An 18,040-nucleotide genomic window follows, 5' to 3' on the forward strand; every position below is an offset into this window, starting at 1 on the left:
TTTCATTTCTGCATTTGACTGTTTTTGTCATACTCATGTTAAGAAATTAAAAATTAAACATTATATTTTTGTTAGATTATTCTAAAAATTCCATTGTATATTTAAATTTTCATGACAGTTTTTCACCTCTTTAGAAGTCATGTGTAAATTAGAATAGTTGGTGAATAATTGTGAGTAGACTGGCATATTTTGTAAAAGGTATGATATACCATATAATTTACTTTCCTTGTGTGTGTTTTAGGGAATATTTGAAGGAGAGGAAATAATTTTTTTCTTTAAAATTTCACATACACAAAAGAATTGAGTGGTGATTATTTTATTCCTTATTGCTAATGGCATTTTAGTTCCATAGCCACTAGTTGAAGGAATTGGGACCAAAATTGAAGGATGAAGTAATTTTGACCATTAAATTTATTATTAAAATAAAAAAAATATATTTTTATAAGATAGGGTCAGAATTCAACTATAACTGGAGAAATTGATGTCAATTTTATGTGATTATTTTCTGTGTATTTAAAAAAAGTATTCACCATAGCAACCACAATCACATATGACAGTGGTTACTGTCTTGAGATTTCCTGCTTCGCTCTCCTGTTGGAGGGCCTCCTGTTTCTTTTTTAAAAAACAAATTGTAAGTCAGAAGCATCATCCTCTTTGTCTGTCTGTGAACACGAGCCTCCTTGGAGACTCAACTGCACTCTGTGGACATGTGTTTCATATGGTGTAGTTAAATACGACTGGCCATCCAGCTGCTCCATCCCGTTAACTTTTAAAACATGTGTGGGCGTGCTCAGTCGTTGAAACTCCATCGGTGGTAGCTCCCCAAGCTCCTCTGTCCATGGGATTCTCCAGGCAAGAATACTGGAGTGGGTTGCCATTCCCTTCTCCAGGGGATCTTTCCAGACTCAGGGAAGCCCAACTTTTAAAATATACCTAACCTGTTTTCCTCCTTATAAATTAAAAATTGTTTTTAAAATTTTCTTTGTATGTGAAAAGTGTATACTCTAAATGTTGATAGTAGGTTTTAAACTAAATGATGGAAAATAGTTAAAAGTATAAGCACATACATTTGAAAAACATTGTGTAGAGGGATGTCTTGGTTAATGATATCTTGTTTTGACATCATCCAAACAGAAAAATCTCATGAAACAGACTATGCTATGCTATGCTAAGTCACTTCAGTCATGTCCGACTCTGTGCGACCCCAGGCTGCAAAGTGAAAGTGAAGTCACTCAGTCATGTTTGACTCTTTGCAACCCTGTGGACTGTAGCCCACCAGGCTCTTCCGTCCATGGGATTCTCCAGGCAAGAATACTGGAGTGGGTTGCCATTTCCTTCTCCAGGGGATCTTCCCAACCCGGGGATCGAACCCAGGTCTCCTGCATTGCAGGCAGGCGCCACCGACTGCCTTCTTTTATTTCAGTTGATTTTTGGACTTTGGTTAACTTTCTGTGAAAATGTTTATTTCTAACATAGAAATGGGTTATTTTTGAAAATTTTGAGTGTGGACTCTGACAGGCATTTTATCATAGATTTTTATGATAAATCAGGCATTTTTATCATAGATCAACCTGAAATGTAGTGATAATCGAACTGCTAAGTAGTAGTGAATTCCAAGTTTCAAATTGGGGTGTTATGTAGTTGCAGTTAAATTTGAAGGTTGCTGCTCCTGTATCTTCCTGTATCCTCAACTTGGGAACAGAAATGTAGTAATTAGGGACCGGATTTGGTAATAGGTACCAGAAGAACCAAATAACAATGGGTTAAATAGAGCAGGATTAATTTCTTTTCTCATTTAACAAAAAATCCAGAAGCAGAGTGTCCTACATTGGTAGAGTGATTTCATGACATCATTAGAGATTCTTCCTTTAGGGTAGATTCTTTCATCTTTAGGGTAGTGCTCTCTTCTTCCTGCTTGCAGAGTAACTGTCAGATCTTCAGCTGTGAAGTCTGCATTCCAGGCAGAGAAGAGCAAGAAGAAACAGAGGCGATGCGTGTATCAAGAAAACAGAGTTTTCCTAGGATGCTTCTTCTTATGTGTCACTGGTACCTCTTCTTATGTCTTCTGGTCCCTAATTACTACATTTCTGTTCCCAAGTTGAGGATATAGGAAGGTACAGGAGCAGCAACCTTCAGTTTTAACTGCAACTACATAACACCCCAATTTGAAAATTGAGTTACGTGGCCATTCCTTCCCACAGGAGAGACCCCTGTCATCTTCCGAAAGGGAGAGCCTCTAGATATTAGGTTATGATTTGTTCACCTTGAGACCCTAGGGTGTTTGTGGTGGCTCCTATAACTGGGAAAGGAGCTTCTGATTAGGATCAAGTTAGAAGGAGGCTCAGGACTGTTGTGAATGCAAAAGGAGATTCCTGGAATAAAATTTCTCAGCGATGTCCTTGTTTTCTTCTGTCAGCCCCAAGTATTGTTCTGCCTCTTTCCTTCCTATTGCCACTACTCATTTCTTAGGGGACTTTTACTTTGACTGATTGCAGAAATGTTTACAAAATTGCCTCATAGCTCATCCTGAGCCAATAGTGTTATCTAGTTTTCATAATACTAACTATAGTTTTAAGCTGCATTAGTGCTATTACAAATACATTCTGGATTGGCCATGTTACTGTTAGCAGTGTTATGTCCGATTTTAGAGGATCGTTTAGAGACTGGAACGTCTCCATAGGCCAGTAAACTAGATGACGATGCGTCTCGAAAACATGTCACGTGAAAGGAACTGGCGATGTTTCACCTGAGAAAGATAGCCAAAATGGAGCCATTATTTGTCTTCAGATATCTGAAGGACTGGTGTACTAAAGAGAAATTTATTTGGAACATGAGTTTAAATTGCAAAAAGACATACTTCAAGTTCACATTTTAAAAAAGACTTTCTGTAACAGAATAGCCCAACAGGCTTCCTTGTGGAGAAGTGTACGTCCTGTCACAAGAAAGTTTTAAGGTGATAGGCAACTTGCTGTGTGGAGAACTGCATAGGGAAGTGTCTTTGTGGTGGTCACTTAGGGTTTTTTTGAGCTTTTTAATTTTTGTACTGAGGTATATAGCAGATTAACAATGTTGTGATAGTTTCTGTGAGCAGCGAAGGGAACTCAGCCATACAGATACATGGATACTTAGGATTTTGGGGGAGGACACTGGGGCTTTAAGGAATCAAGTTTGAAAATCACTGGGAAAGTCTAGTTATTCTATGTTTATTTTCTACTTTAATCATTCAGTATAGGAAATGAGGAGTCACTGAAAGATCCTAAACAGAAGAAAGACATGATTTGATTTGTGTTTAGAAAGGTCACTACGTTGTCTGTGCGACCAAAATCCAGACACCAGTTTGGAGGATGTGCTACAGTGGCCTCGGCAAGAAAAGATTAGAAGCTGAACTAAGACAGTAGCAGTGGCGGATAGAACAGTAGCATTAAACCACCTGATGATCAGTTTGGTTTGATGAGAAAAGAGAGTCTGGGTTCATTCTCAACTTGATCACTTTGGGGATTAAGAATGTTAACTGGCAGACAAAGAACATCTGGAGAAGCAATGGGCTTGAAGGAAAAGATCTTGGATCTAGCTTTAGAACTGGTAAATTCAAGGGAACTCTAATTCACTGCAGGTCCAGGAATTGAGCTGTTGGAAAGTCAGAGAACCTAGGAGCAAGGTCTGGGCTGGAGAAATAGCATTAGGGGTAAAACATGACAGGTGAAGCCATGGGAGTTCCAGGAGGAGGTAGAATCAGCTAGAAAGACTGTGAGGAAGTAGTCAGAGAGACACAGGAGGAAGCTGGGTAAGTCTTACAGCCTTAACTTCTTACAGCCGATGCCCGTGCGCAGGGACAACAGTGTGGGCTTGAGTGTTTTATGAACAAAGATTGAGGTTTAAAATGTTTACTTTCTTTGACAAATTTCAAATGTATTTGAAATGATTTTTAATAAAATTATGATAAAGATTCTGCCGAAATTCTGAGATGTTTCTACAATCTAAGGATATTACAGATCTCTGCCTTATCATTGGGTGAAGGCAGTCTATTTGCCTTAGATGTTTTTGTTTCTTCATTCTTATTTTACTTCCTATATTTTCTTCATTAACTATGCTGTTCTTAAATCTGACTAGTGAAAATTTATTATAGTAATAAAAAAATCATATTTTAATAAAGCTTATAGTTCTCTTAGTAAATGTAAGAACTTACACCTCCTTGTGTTCTTCATTTACCTAAGGAAATGCAACTTCTCCACAAGTACAAAGACCATCTTTCATGGATTACTTTGATAAACAGGACTTCAAGAATAAGAGTCATGAAAACTGTAATCAGAATATGCATGAACCCTTCCCTATGTCCAAAAATGTTTTTCCTGATAACTGGAAAGTTCCTCAAGATGGAGACTTTGACTTCGTAAGTGCATTTTACTTCTTCCATATTTCTTTTGTCTCTGTTTTGTCATCCAAGCAAGAAATAGGTTGTGTGTGTGTGTGTGTATGCACTTGTGTATGACTAAAATTATGGACTATATTTTACTATTCAGTGTGTTACCATATATGGGTAGAGGAGTGGTGAAATTGTGGTCTGTTTGTTGAAATGTAGTTTCAGAGAAGTGTAAGGAATTGCTTGTGGTTAAATAAATTATAGCCCAAATTTAAAGAAACACTAAGGACTCTAAAACAAAACTGATAACTATTTCAGAAGATGTTTTAAATGATGCAAATATAAGATATTTCTGACAGTAAATTAAATTTCCTAAACAAATGATGCAAATGTATTTATGACATAGACATTGAGGAATTTGCCTCAGCTTTGAAAGTTAACTCAAATAGTTTCTTACTTAAGTGTTAATTCCACTTGGTTTGTCAGAAAAAATAGTCCTGTTCTATGTCCAGTTAGAAATCTGAGTGAGTAGTGAAAGGCATTCAGTCATGTTCGTCTCTTTTCTGCCCAGTAGACTGTAGCCTGCCAGGCTCCACTGTCCGTGGAATTCTCCAGGCCAGGATGCTGGAATGGGTAGCTATTCCCTTCTCCAGGGGATCTTCCCAACTCAGGGATCAAACCCAGGTCTCCTGTATTGCAGGCAGATTCTTTTACCATCTGAGCCACATAAAAAACTTATGTATTGCCTCTTGTTACATTTTCTCCTTATTTTTTCTTTCTCCTTATTATTTCTGTTAAAGAACACTTATAATACTAGGTAAAGAATTCAAAAATAACTCTTTCTACAATGTGAGAGAGTAAATTTTTCAAGTGAGTTCTTTAATGGGGTAGAAATTTTTATTAAGTAAATTTTTGTTTTAGTATGTATTACAAATAACATTTTGGAGAAGGAAATGGCAGACCCCTCCAGTATTCTTGCCTGGAGAATCCCATGAACAGAGGAGCCTGGTGGGCTACAGTCCGTGGGGTCACAAAGAGTCGGACACGACTGAGCACGCACACACATAAATAGCATTTATTTTTGCCTATTGCTCTGTAAGATTTTCACTTAAAATAACTAGAGCTATATTTGTTAATAAATACATTTGTGTTATAAAACATAAAATTTTAGATATATGTGTATCTTCAGAATTTTTAAGTAATATCAAGCCATTTTGCTTAGACACCAAGCCTCTAAATGCTTTGGGATTATAAATATTTTTATTATTAAATATTTTTCTCCGAAATATTGTGATCATTTAAGTTTTTTAATAATAAGATAATAAAGTTTCAAAATCTCTCCTCAGTAAATTTAGCACTAATTGCTAGCAACTATTAGCAATAGCACAGGTTAGTCTGAAATACACTAATTATAGTATCTCCTTACTGTTTTTTCAATTTTGAGGTTATAAATTAGAAATCTGTATTTCTATACTTCTAATACAATTTAATTTTATGCTATCTCCTTTGAAAATATGTATAAATTATTTAGAATTCTGCCACTCAATCTTTAAATCATTCATGAACACAATGAATAATGTAGAGTACTTGACATCAAAGAATTCTGTCTTAACTCAGTCGGAATAAATCTTAACAGCCTCTGGAAAACAGTTTGAAATGAGCACAAAGTAATGAATAAATTATCATAGTTTAGAAATAGCAAATAAAATGATTTAGTTCTGTTTCAGTTAGTCTTTGCTGCCACCCCCAAAATTTAGTAGCTTAAAATAACTATTTTATTTGCTTACAATTTTGTGGGTAAGCAGTTTGCCTAGGTTCAGCTGAGTGGTTCTTCTGCTAGTCTCCCCTGGAGTCTCTCTGCTAAGTCTGCTAAGTCACTTTAGTCGTGTCTGACTCTGTGCGACCCCAGAGATGGCAGCCCACCAGGCTCCCCCATCCCTGGGATTCTCCAGGCGAGAACACTGGAGTGGGTTGCCATTTCCTTCTCCAATGCATGAAAGTGAAAAGTGAAAGGGAAGTCGCTCAGTCATGTCCGACTCCTAGCGACCTCATGGACTGCAGCCCACCAGGCTCCTCTGTCCATGGGGTTTTCCAGGCAAGAGTACTGGAGTGGGGTGTCATTGCTTTCTCCCCTGGAGTCTCTCACATGGCTGTAATCATCTAGCAGCTTGACTGGAGCTAAATGATCTCTAAAATCACTCATGTCTGGCAGTTGTGCTAAGAGTTGTCTAGGCTATATCACCCTATCATGCAAGCCTGGAAGTTTTATGTTGTGGTAGCAGTGTTCCAAGAAGGTGATAGAAGAAGTTGCAAAATTCAATATCATCAAAAAAATGAGTACTTAGAAATAATCTTAACCAAGGAGATGAAAGATCTGTACACTGAAAACTACAGTGTATTGCTGAAAGAAATTAAAGAAGACACCAATACATGGAATGACATCTCATATTCATGGATTGGAAAACTTAATTTGGTTAAGATGTCAGCATTGTCCAAAGCAAACTACAGTATAATCTCTATTAAAATCCCAATGTCGTTTTTTTTTTTTACAGCAGTAGAAAATCCATGTAAAATTCATATGGAAATTCAAGGGACTTGAATAGTCTAAATAACCTTGAAAAAGAGAAACAAAGTTGGAATTCTCATCCTCATGTCAAATCTGCTACAGAGCTAATCAAAGCAGACAGACATATAGACAGATGGAATGAATAGAAAGCCCAGAAATAAACCATCACATATACAGTCAAATGATTTTTCAACAAGGGTACTAAGACCATTCAATGAGGAAAGGGTAGCCTTGTCAAGAAATAATGCTGGGAAAACTGAGTAGCCACAGCAAAAGAATGAATTTGGGCCTTTACCTTACACAATATACAATAGTTAACTCAAAATGAGTCAAGGATCTAAATAAGTGTAAGAACTGTATCTGTAAAACTCGTAGGAAAAGCAGGGGGAAAGCTGTATGACTTTGGATTTGTCAGTGGTTTCTGAGATATGACACCAAAAGCAGAGGCAACAACAACAAAAGATAGATAAACTGAACTGAAACTTCTGTGCATTGAAGTACACTGTCAGCAGACAAACATCAGCCCACAGAATGGGAAAAAGCATGTAAGTCATGTATCTTACATGTAAGATACATGGAGGTCTTATATCTTACATATATCCTGGGGTAAGCACCCAGGATACAACTAAATGGGAGAAGGCAATGGCACCCCACTCCAGTACTCTTGCCTGGAAAATCCCATGGACGGAGGAGCCTGGTAGGCTACTACAGTCCATGGGGTCGCGAAGAATTGGATACGACTGAGCGACTTCACTTTCACTTTTCACTTTCCTGCATTGGAGAAGGAAATGGCAACCCACTCCAGTGTTCTTGCCTGGAGAATCCCAGGAACAGAGGAGCCTGGTGGGCAGCAGCGTACAACTAAATGACTATAACTCAACAACAAAAAACTAAGCAACCCAGTTTACAGATGGTCAAAGTACTCCAATAAATATTTCTCCAAAGAAGATATACAAATGGCCAGCAAACAAATGAAAAGATTTGTTTGTTATCATCAAATGATGATTTCCTTAATCATTAAGGAAACATAGGTCCAAACCGTGAGATACTATTTCACACCCATTATATAAACATACACACACACACACACACACAGAAAATAAGTGTTGGTGAGGATGAGGAGAATTCTGAGGGAACCCTTCCTTGTGCACTACACATGGTAATGTAGATTGGTACAGCTATGGATAACAGTACGGCATTCCTCAAAAAAATTGAACATAAATTACCATGTGATCCAGCAATTCCATTTCTGGGTATATACCCGAAAGAAATGAATAAAAGCAAAGACCTGAATAGATATCTGTATATCCACATTCATAGCAGTGTTATTCACAGTTGCCAAAAGAGGGAAGCACCCTGAGTGTCCATTGACAGATGAACAGATAAACAAAATGTGATATATACATACAGTGAAATATGATTCAGCCTGAAAAGGAAGAAAATTTTGACACAAACCATAACATGGATCAATGAACTGTGAAGATCATAAGCTAAGTGAGATAGCCAGTCACACAAAAGGATTCTGTGTGATTCCACTTAAATGCGGTATCTAGTCTATCTAATTCATAGAAACAGAATAAAATGGTGGTTGCCAGGGACAGGGGAAAGGGGAAGTAGGGAGTTATTGTTTTTTGAGTGCAGAACTTCGGTTTTAGAAGATGAGAAAAGTCCTGGGGATGGAGTGTCATGCTGGTAGTGCAATAGTGTAAATATACTTAGTGCCACTGGACTCTACACTTACAAGTGGTTATACTTAGTCGCCGTGTGTCACAAGGCCAGTCCAGATTCAAAGGATGTGGAAATGGATTTTACCTTGTGAGGAGGAGAATAGCACAGTCGCATTGCAGAGGGTCCTGTGGAGTGAATGAGAATTATTGCAGTCGTTTTGGTGAATAATGTACTGAAAGGTGTCATAATGAGAAATTCAGCAGAATTTAGAGTGATGAATTTAGGCAATCAGAGGCCATTAGTGGTTTGGGCAAGGGCCATCTCATACCCCGCTGTTAGAATATTCACACACAGCTTTTGACATGCAGCTTTCTACTGTCCCTTTTAAGCTCATTCTAGTTTTGAGTCAGAGCATCAGTTTTTCCAGTGGCCAACTTCTGATTACATTTTCCACCCATCATAGATTCTGCAGTCCTTCTATCTGGAAAGTCCAAACTTTGTTAGAAAGCTTTAGCTTAACAAATGTCCTGTTTTCTGGTTTGGATTGTGCTAGGCACTATGGGTTTAAATGTGTGTGTGTGTGTGTGTGTGTATACATTTGTTAAGACAACATGTAAGTTAGTAAAGTGTTAAATTGTAATCCAAAGCAATAATTCAGATATTATGTGGTTTTATTAAGAGGAGGACTCAGTAAAGGTTGGAGAAGGGAAGGCAGGCAGTACAAAGGATAATATATGTAATAAAAAGCTTAGAGGTAGGAAATGACAAGATATATTGGGTGACAATGAAGTGGAGACCTTCAAGTGCATTTGGAATAATACAGGAGATAAAATGGAAAGCTAGGTTTGGGTCAGATGGTGGAAGCCTTAAATGTAAGATTGCAAAGTCTGAAATTTTATTTCCTAGAAAGTGGAAAACCAACTGAAGGTTTTTAGGTTGGAGAATGACACGATGAAAAGTGTTTTAAGAATATTGATCTTGATGGTAGCATGCAGAATTGATTGATAGAAAAAGACTAGAGGTAGGGGAAAATCAAGTGTGTGAAATAGACTTTAAATAAAATAGTAATAAAATGGAAAAGAAGCAGCAAAAACAGGGAGAGATGTAGGAGACACTAGAAAGGTTAATCAGCAGAAATAGTTGACTTGCTAAAGAGACTATATTGGTTAAGATGAGGAGCTAAATAATAGAAAGTGAAACTTAAAAAAAAAGAGAGAGAGAGAAGGAAAATAAATTCACAGCTGGGAAGATTCTCCATGAGATCATATGACTGGATTTAATTTTTGCAGGATTATTTCTTTTCTGACTTACACAGAGCATGTAGCTGTAAAAAGGGAGAGGGGAGGGGGAAGGAATGACTAGAGCAGGAATTCTTCCTTCTCCAGCATTTACCACACCTGTGAACTGCTCAACCCTCTCATCACTTGGAGGAAAGTGAAAAATGTTTGCAGTAGCTACTGAGGGAATGCAAATGGGAATAGATAAGAGATGAAGAAAGGAATCATTGCCAGAAGATGAATAAAGAATTTCTAAGAGAAGCAGTGAGTGTGTTAAGGAAGAGAGTGTAAGAGGCTAAAAGAGAGTAGGACAAGAGGAAGCAAAGGTGGGACAAAGTGTAAAGAATGTGATAAAATACTTTGCTTACAAAACAAGAAAATGGACTAAAAGCAAAGACCAATTTCCATTTAAGACCCCAGCTGGTGTTGATAAGGGAAATCTGGTCTTATTTATTCCATCATATATTAGATATAGAATGTTAAAAATGTGACTCATGTAAGTATAAAGTGTGCGCAGGTTTCTGTGCTTATCTTCCCTCTTTATGATGTATCTCAAGGACACCTTCCAAAAGAAGTAGATTTTGTATGATTCCTATGTCTATGAAATACAAGTTGCTTGAACTATCGAAAGTCATTTTGACTGCATTTACAGGACATGGAGGGCTTTTCCTTGTGCCTTAAGAAAAAGAGTTTTCAAAAAAGAAAAATGAAAGCAAATACTTCTCTGTCTTTTGTAGTATTCAGAGCAGATTCCAAAAGGGCAAAACTTAACTCAGAAAGACACCTGCCAGACAGATGTGCGGAGTAGGAGGCATTCTTTATCTTGAAGTCTGCATGCAGCTTAATTTGTGTATTTTTTTAGCATTTGTCTTTTAGATTTTCTGTCAATTGGGTGTTTCCTGTTACGTTCCTGGATGTAAGGAGATGATAAGAAAAATAATTTGTGATTTCACCGTCTTGAAGGTAGCATAAAGATAAGATAAAATGTATTGAGGCTAACTGAACCAATTATTTTGACTCTACTAAAAAAAGTTCTGTTTAGGGTGTGGCTATGAAAATTTCTAACACAAATGTAAAAGGCAAATCTGTTTACCAAAGCACTCGTCTAATGTTTCAGTTTTTGTTAGAATTATTTCCAAACAGATTTAGCATCCAGATTGTTTAGTGTTAATTGGAGAGCATGTATGAAGATCATGTTTTGCAAAAATTACACTATCATTCATACTTAAATAGATATTCTTTGGGTAATGTAAAGATTTTGGAATAAGAACAAAAACTTGAAAAGCCATCTGTTAATCCACCATATTAGTTCCAAATTTTAAAAAAGGAATTAATTGGATTGACAGTAATTGCTAGTATAAGAGGAATTAGATAAATCAGTTATTTATTTATTTTTTGTTTTGCTTTTGACTCAGACTGAAGGTACTGTTAATTGTAAGGTAGCTTTTTAAAATTTTCTTTAATATTCAGTTTGTGTTGCTCTTTTGAGCTGAGGGACACAAAAATCTGCCATGGCAGCACTGGAGAAACAGTCTCCATAATGGTGGCAGAAGGCAGATAAAGTCCTCTCCTTCAAGTATAAATGTGCCCTGAGCTTTGCTGAGTTTTTTACAGTTCTTCCTCTGACTCTGGATTGGCAAATCATTACGGTGATAGGGGGAAAAAAAAAAAAACCCACAAAACCCAAGAAACCTCAGTGCTGCCAACTGCAGAAAGTGGTAAACCTGGAGGAAGTACCAGCCCTGCTTCTGCAGCCACAGGGGCATTTTAGGCATCTTCCCGTCTTGGGATCTTTTCAACCCACCAGAGCAGCCAGCAGCAGTGGGGGGTGATGAAGTGGAGACAGTGGTGGGGTCCAGGAGCCCACGCAAACGCCTGTAGTGATGCCAGGTCTTTGGAAAGCCCTCAGCCACCCAGGCCTTTAGGGAGCCTGGAGGTAAAACTTCAGCCAGCAGCATCTGCCAGTTTTCAGCAGTGTAGCAGTATGCTACCATCTGCTTTTGCTACTTAAATACCCGAGAGCGCCTTCACTCTTTAAAGAGATCCTGGCTCACAGCTTCCCTCGTGGTGCGCTCCTGAGTCAAAGAACTGCCTGTTCTCCTCAGACCCTGGTCATGTGCACCACAGAAAGCTCTTCCGCTGAGGGAAGTCTTTAAGCATATTGTCATCGATTAGTTTTGCATTAATTAAATGATTACTGTCAAGTATTTCCAGATGTCTGCAAGAGTATTACCCCAGTATGAGAAGATAACTGTAGATCCTTCAGATTTATTTCTTCTCGGGTAAAGAAGAAATAAACACAGAATCTCAAGCTCTTGAGTGGCCAGCCCTGGAGAAGCGTTTATGATCACAGGTGTACGTGCGGCCTGAACTGGAGCGTTTGTGGCACACGGTACTTTCGCTGCTCACTCTTTCCTTAGAGAGCCAACAGGAAATTAAAATTAATGAGAACCCTGCACTTTGAAACACTTGCAGAATTCTTGACGGTTGCAGTCCTTCGCCAGCTCACGAAATCTGTGCTGGCAGTTGTATCCAACAGATGGTGTGCTGTGTGCACAGTTGCAACATGTGATTGTCTAGGTCCATGCAGACTTTTTTATAAGATTTTGGCCATCAGTCTACTGCAGCATTAAGACAGTCGTAACCTTTGTTTTGAAAGAGTGGAGGCCTTCTTCAAAGATAAGCATTCATATACAAGTAGGGAAAAAAATATTGATAGTCACCAGGCAACTAAACTGAATTTAATTAATTCTGTGGTAAAGACCACAAAAACTTGAGCATCTCTAAACCCTTACACTGTTTTTCCCTCAATATAACGTAATCCATTTGGACACCTAAGGTAGAGTGAGCATTTTGCTTTCTATTCCTAAATAGGCCGTTAAAGGCTTCCAAAATTTCAGAGGATTTGTTTTTGGTGCTTGTGTCTAGGCAAGATCTACTGAAACATTAAGCTAATTCTGCTTGCTTAGGTAATTAATGCCTTAAGTTAAAACTCACTATATCATCATTTCCTTTACAAATTAAAGTGAGCAGGCCTGTACTTCTTGGATTAATTAAGATAGAAAGCACAGGTGCAGTGTGTGGGTTCTTGTCACCGTGTTGGAATTTATTACGATGTTTAAAGCACGTGGCAATAAGAAAAATGGTTTCCTAAAGAGTTCTAAAAAGCATAAACTTTGCTCATGGTAATTTATTCTTTTAAAGGTGTCATTTATCTAGAAGAGTATGTTGAAAAATTGGCTACTTTACATTTTAAAACAAAGATGCTAATACTCTTAAGCGTGCTGTGGCTAATGTTGATGTCTCAGGAAGTTATTTTGACTCAGTGCACTTTTTGTTTATGACCTCATTTTGAATGTTTAGTCAATAAGCAGTGCAGACTGCTGGGTGGTTATGTGAAAAAAACATGTTAAGAACCAACAGTGGAATTTAGGATTATAGAGTGGACAATAAAACTTATTGCCTTCTAATTTAAGACCCAGGTCTCACAGTATTTACTTCTTAAATGAGCCATGAGATTTCAAACAAGTTGTTAGGATTGACTGAACCTCACTAGTTATCAGGTTGTGTTGACAATAGAAGAGTTCTTTTTTTAGTTTCACCATCCTAAATGAAATGTCTTCAGGTCTGAAGCTGTGTGTGTGCGTGCATACTTAACTCAGGCTTAGTGTCAGAGCCTTCCCTAACTGATTCCATGGCACTTCCTCATCTGTATCTTTCACAGTTACAGGTACATAGTTCATTTTGGGCCCATTAGATGTGTTGCCCTGGTTAAACTAATGCACCTTTCTCTCTTGTTGTAATTTTAGGTTGGAAACTTTTTCCATTCTACCTCTCATTTGTTAAATGTAGAAAGCTTTCATTAGGCTGGATCCTTTGGATTAGAAGACATTCCAGTAAATTACAGCTTTTTAAAAATCAAAACCTAGTTGTCTTGATTCAGAACCAAACTAGTTTTATTTTATAATTTTTTCCATCAATAATAGCAACATCTTTCCAGAAATATAGACAGATTGTACAGAGATAAGCAAAAGAGGATATCAAACTACTAACATATAAAAGATAAAAGATAACACATAACAGATAAAAGAATTCTGATATAGAGATACTTAATTATATTGATTTATTTTTAAGATACATAAGGAGCTTTTTTTCCCTTCATGAATTGAGTAATGGTGCATATTAAATTTGATATGCAGTATACTCTTATAATTTAAGCTGTTTCTTATTAGTGTCTTATAAAAATCTCAGTTAATCCTTCAATTTAGTTTTTTTCTCTCCCTTAATATGAGAATGCGAATTAAGCTATATAATAGTCACGGCTAAAAATATTTAGATGTGCAAAAAGCTGATAATCAGCCACACACTTTTACTAACTAGTCAAATGAAATGAGTAGTTAGTTATGGATTATTATTGCTATGGGAGAAAGTTCTGAAACAGTCATTTTCATGATTATAATCTTTGATGAAAAGAAGTTTACTGACTTTAACTCCTTAGAACTTCAGTGATGGTACAAAACTCCTGAAAATTGCCTTTGATTTTAAATATTCAATTATTCTTACCCTGACTGTTAACACTGAGTGTCACTTGGCATATAAGGCCCAATAGAAACCAGATGGTTAAGTTCCCCTTTGATTCACAGAAATCAGTGAATTACAGCTAATGGCTGCAAACAAATTCTGCCTTTCCGTTTTTCCTTTACTTTAGAATTATAGGTATAGTCTTCCAGAAAAATGATGGCACTGAACCCAAACTGTAGGTAGAGGCAAAACTGATGATGACCATTGGAATAAAGTAGATTTCACACATGGTGCAGGCAAAGGTGCAGGTACAAAGCAGGTTGGCTTAGCTGGAAACACAGAAAAAGGCTTTTCTGCACTTTAGCTGAATGAGAGAACAGGTCCTAAAGGAGACAATGCCTGCAAAACAGTAATATTGAGAATGATTTGGGAGTGACCTAGGTTTTGAAGGTCTTAACTGCCAAGCAGGTATTCAGCCTTAATTCTGTGGGCAGTGGATACCTAGTGCAGAGTTCCTATCAGGAGAGTAACCCTCATCAAATTGGTTTTTTAGTGTCAGGGTGAAGCAGATAGGAATCGGATAGACTGGAACCCTAGGACAGCTGTATTAAAGCCTGTTGAAATTGTCAAATGATTAAGACAAAGACAGTGAAATTAGTGATGAGAGATTCACTTTAATAAATATCCTTGATTTAAGAATCATCTGGATATGATAACCAATCATATATAGGGGATTAGAATGAAGAAAAGGTTTTCTGATCTAGAGAATTAGATTGATGATGTTGCCATCGTTTGAGATACAGAGTAGAGAAGAAAGGAAGAAGGGGTTTTGGAGATTGGGTTTGAAGGGTGAGCTGATTCTGTTGCAGATGGATAAAGTTTGTAATGTCTGGAGGCCATACGGTACACTAGATAGTTGAAAATACAGGATGAAGCTATGATTCTGGGAATATTTGGCCTAGAGTACATGAGATCACCCAGAGAGAGCCTTGAAGTAAGGAGAGAGAGTTACCAAAAGTGGATTTTTAGGGAATCCTAGGTCAGCAGAGAAGGAGCAGTGAGCAGTGGAGATTGGCTTTATCTAGCCTTGGATATAAGCTGAGTCAAGCTTACTTAAGCAGGCAGATAACAGCTGTCACTTGAGAATTTACCAGGGCTGACATTTTACTTTTTTTTTTTTCTTCTAATTGGGGGCTGTATCAGTCTAAACTTGAACTTCATAGTTTCAGCTACCAGATTTTGTGTTCTTAGCTCTTTGAGGATTCATCCTGGTATCATGATTCACGCTGCTATGTTTTTAAATGTAAACACTTTGTGTGTGTTAATCACTTAGTTGTGTCTAGTTCTTTGCGACCTCATGGACTGTAGCCTGCCAGGCTCCTCTGTCCATGGAATTCTCCAGGCAAGAATACTGGAGTGGGTTGCTATTCCCTTCTCCAGGGGATCGTCCCAACCCAGGGATCGAACCTGGGTCTCCTGCATTGAAGGCAGATTCACAGGTACAATTCTTTGGGTATAAACCTGAAATGGCTTTTTCTCCAAACCTACTTTGAACAATGGATACACTCTCTAATCTCCTTTTCCTGCCCCCTAACTTGCCTTTCAACAAATGCTACAAGCTTCTGGTTATTTTTGGTTAGTAAAAGTCTGACTAGTTTAAAATTTTACGCTCAAATGTGATTTAAATCTCACCTGATCATTCCCTACCCTGTGTCTCAGGACAGGCCACCACAGTGGTTTAGGATAGTTGGTATGCTTTCTCCTCTGCTGGGTCTCGCTCTTGGGGAGATGGGCAGTGAGAGGGAAGGGGTGAGGAGCAGGCTAGAGGAAGGCCAGAAGAGGCTGAGCTCATCATCTGAACCTGGTCATCTGAAGATGGCCGGTCCTATTCTGGCACAGTCTGGTTCTAGCTGCTGTAGAGTGCCTCTGCTGATGTTGCAGTTTCCATGTGGACCATATGTGTGGTTTTCTTGGGGTGAGAATCTTTCCTCCTTTTTTCACTGAACCGTGAAAAACCATTTTTCAGAAATGGGCAACTGCTCCTCCAGTTCAGACCCCTTTTCTAGTAATAGGACATCTCTGATATCCATGGCTCCAGGTGATGGAATATGTTTAACTGTAAAAATAAACAGAATTCATGCAAAGGAGCTTAGAAAAAATCAAACCAAACACCATCACCTCCGTTTATGGTTATTATTCTGAAAGGTTAAAAAAAAATCACATGCATCTAAACAGCTAAAGACTTCCAAAACTATGTTGAATAGTAGTTGTGAGAGTGGGCACCCTTGTCTTGTTCCTGACTTTAGGGGAAATGCTTTCAATTTTTCACCATTGAGGATAATGTTTGCTGTGGGTTTATCATATATAGTTTTTTTCATGTTGAGGTATGTTCCTTCTATTCCTGCTTTCTGGAGGGTTTTTATCATAAATAGATGTTGAATTTTGTCAAAGGCTTTCTGTGCATCTATTGAGATAATCATATGGCTTTTATTTTTCAATTTGTTGATGTGGTATATGGCCATAGCAATCAGAGCAGAAAAAGAAATAAAAGGAATCTAAATTGGAAAAGAAGAAGTAAAACTCTCACTGTTTGCAGATGACATGATCCTCTACATAGAAAACCCTAAAGATTCCACCAGAAAATTAGTAGAGCTAATCAATGAATATAGTAAAGTTGCAGGATATAAAATCAACACACAGAAATCCCTTGCATTCCTATACACTAACAATGAGAAAACATAAAGAGAAATTAAGGAAACAATTCCATTCACCATTGCAACGAAAATAATAAAATACTTAGGAATATATCTACCTAAAGAAACAAAAGACCTATATATAGAAAACTATAAAACACTGGTGAAAGAAATGAAAGAGGACACTAATAGATGGAGAAATATACCATGCTCATGGATCGGAAGAATCAATATAGTGAAAATGAGTATACTACCCAAAGCAGTCTATAGATTCAATGCGATCCCTATCAAGCTACCAACGGTATTTTTCACAGAGCTAGAACAAATAATTTCACAATTTGTATGGAAATACAAAAAACCTCGAATAGCCAAAGCTATCTTGAAAAAGAAGAATGGAACTGGAGGAATCAACCTGCCTGACTTCAGGCTCTACTGCAAAGCCACAGTCATCAAGACAGTATGGTACTGGCACAAAGACAGAAATATAGATCAGTGGAACAAAATAGAAAGCCCAGAGATAAATCCACACACCTATGGACACCTTATCTTTGACAATGGAGGCAAGAATATACAATGGAGAAAAGACAATCTCTTTAATAAGTGATGCTGGGAAAACTGGTCAACCACTTGTAAAAGAATGAAACTAGAACACTTTTTAACACCATACACAAAAATAAACTCAAAGTGGATTAAAGATCTAAACGTAAGATCAGAAACTATAAAACTCCTAGAGGAGAACATAGGCAAAACACTCTCCGACATACATCACAGCAGGATCCTCTATGATTCACCTCCCAGAATACTGGAAATAAAAGCAAAAATAAACAAATGGGCCCTAATTAAAATTAAAAGCTTCTGCACAACAAATGAAAATATAAGCAAGGTAAAAAGACAGCCTTCAGAATGGGAGAAAATAATAGCAGATGAAGCAACTGACAAAGAATTCATCTCAAAA

General features: G+C 37.6%; 1 protein-coding gene across 3 annotated transcripts in view; it reads left to right on the plus strand.

The window, feature by feature from the left end:
* Positions 1 to 18,040, plus strand: part of STK3 (serine/threonine kinase 3) — a 311,132-nt gene that overhangs the window by 219,622 nt on the left and 73,470 nt on the right. For 2 of the 3 annotated variants that reach the window (XM_059893297.1, NM_001079607.2), the window contains exon 10: positions 4,215 to 4,390. The exons of the other annotated variant lie outside the window; for it this stretch is intronic. In XM_059893297.1, coding sequence (XP_059749280.1) covers positions 4,215 to 4,390 — 176 coding nt within the window. The remainder of the gene's footprint in view (positions 1 to 4,214; positions 4,391 to 18,040) is intronic. 3 annotated transcript variants of the gene reach the window in all.

The sequence above is a fragment of the Bos taurus genome, chromosome 14, assembly GCF_002263795.3.
Source record: "Bos taurus isolate L1 Dominette 01449 registration number 42190680 breed Hereford chromosome 14, ARS-UCD2.0, whole genome shotgun sequence".
NCBI lineage: Eukaryota > Metazoa > Chordata > Mammalia > Artiodactyla > Bovidae > Bos > Bos taurus.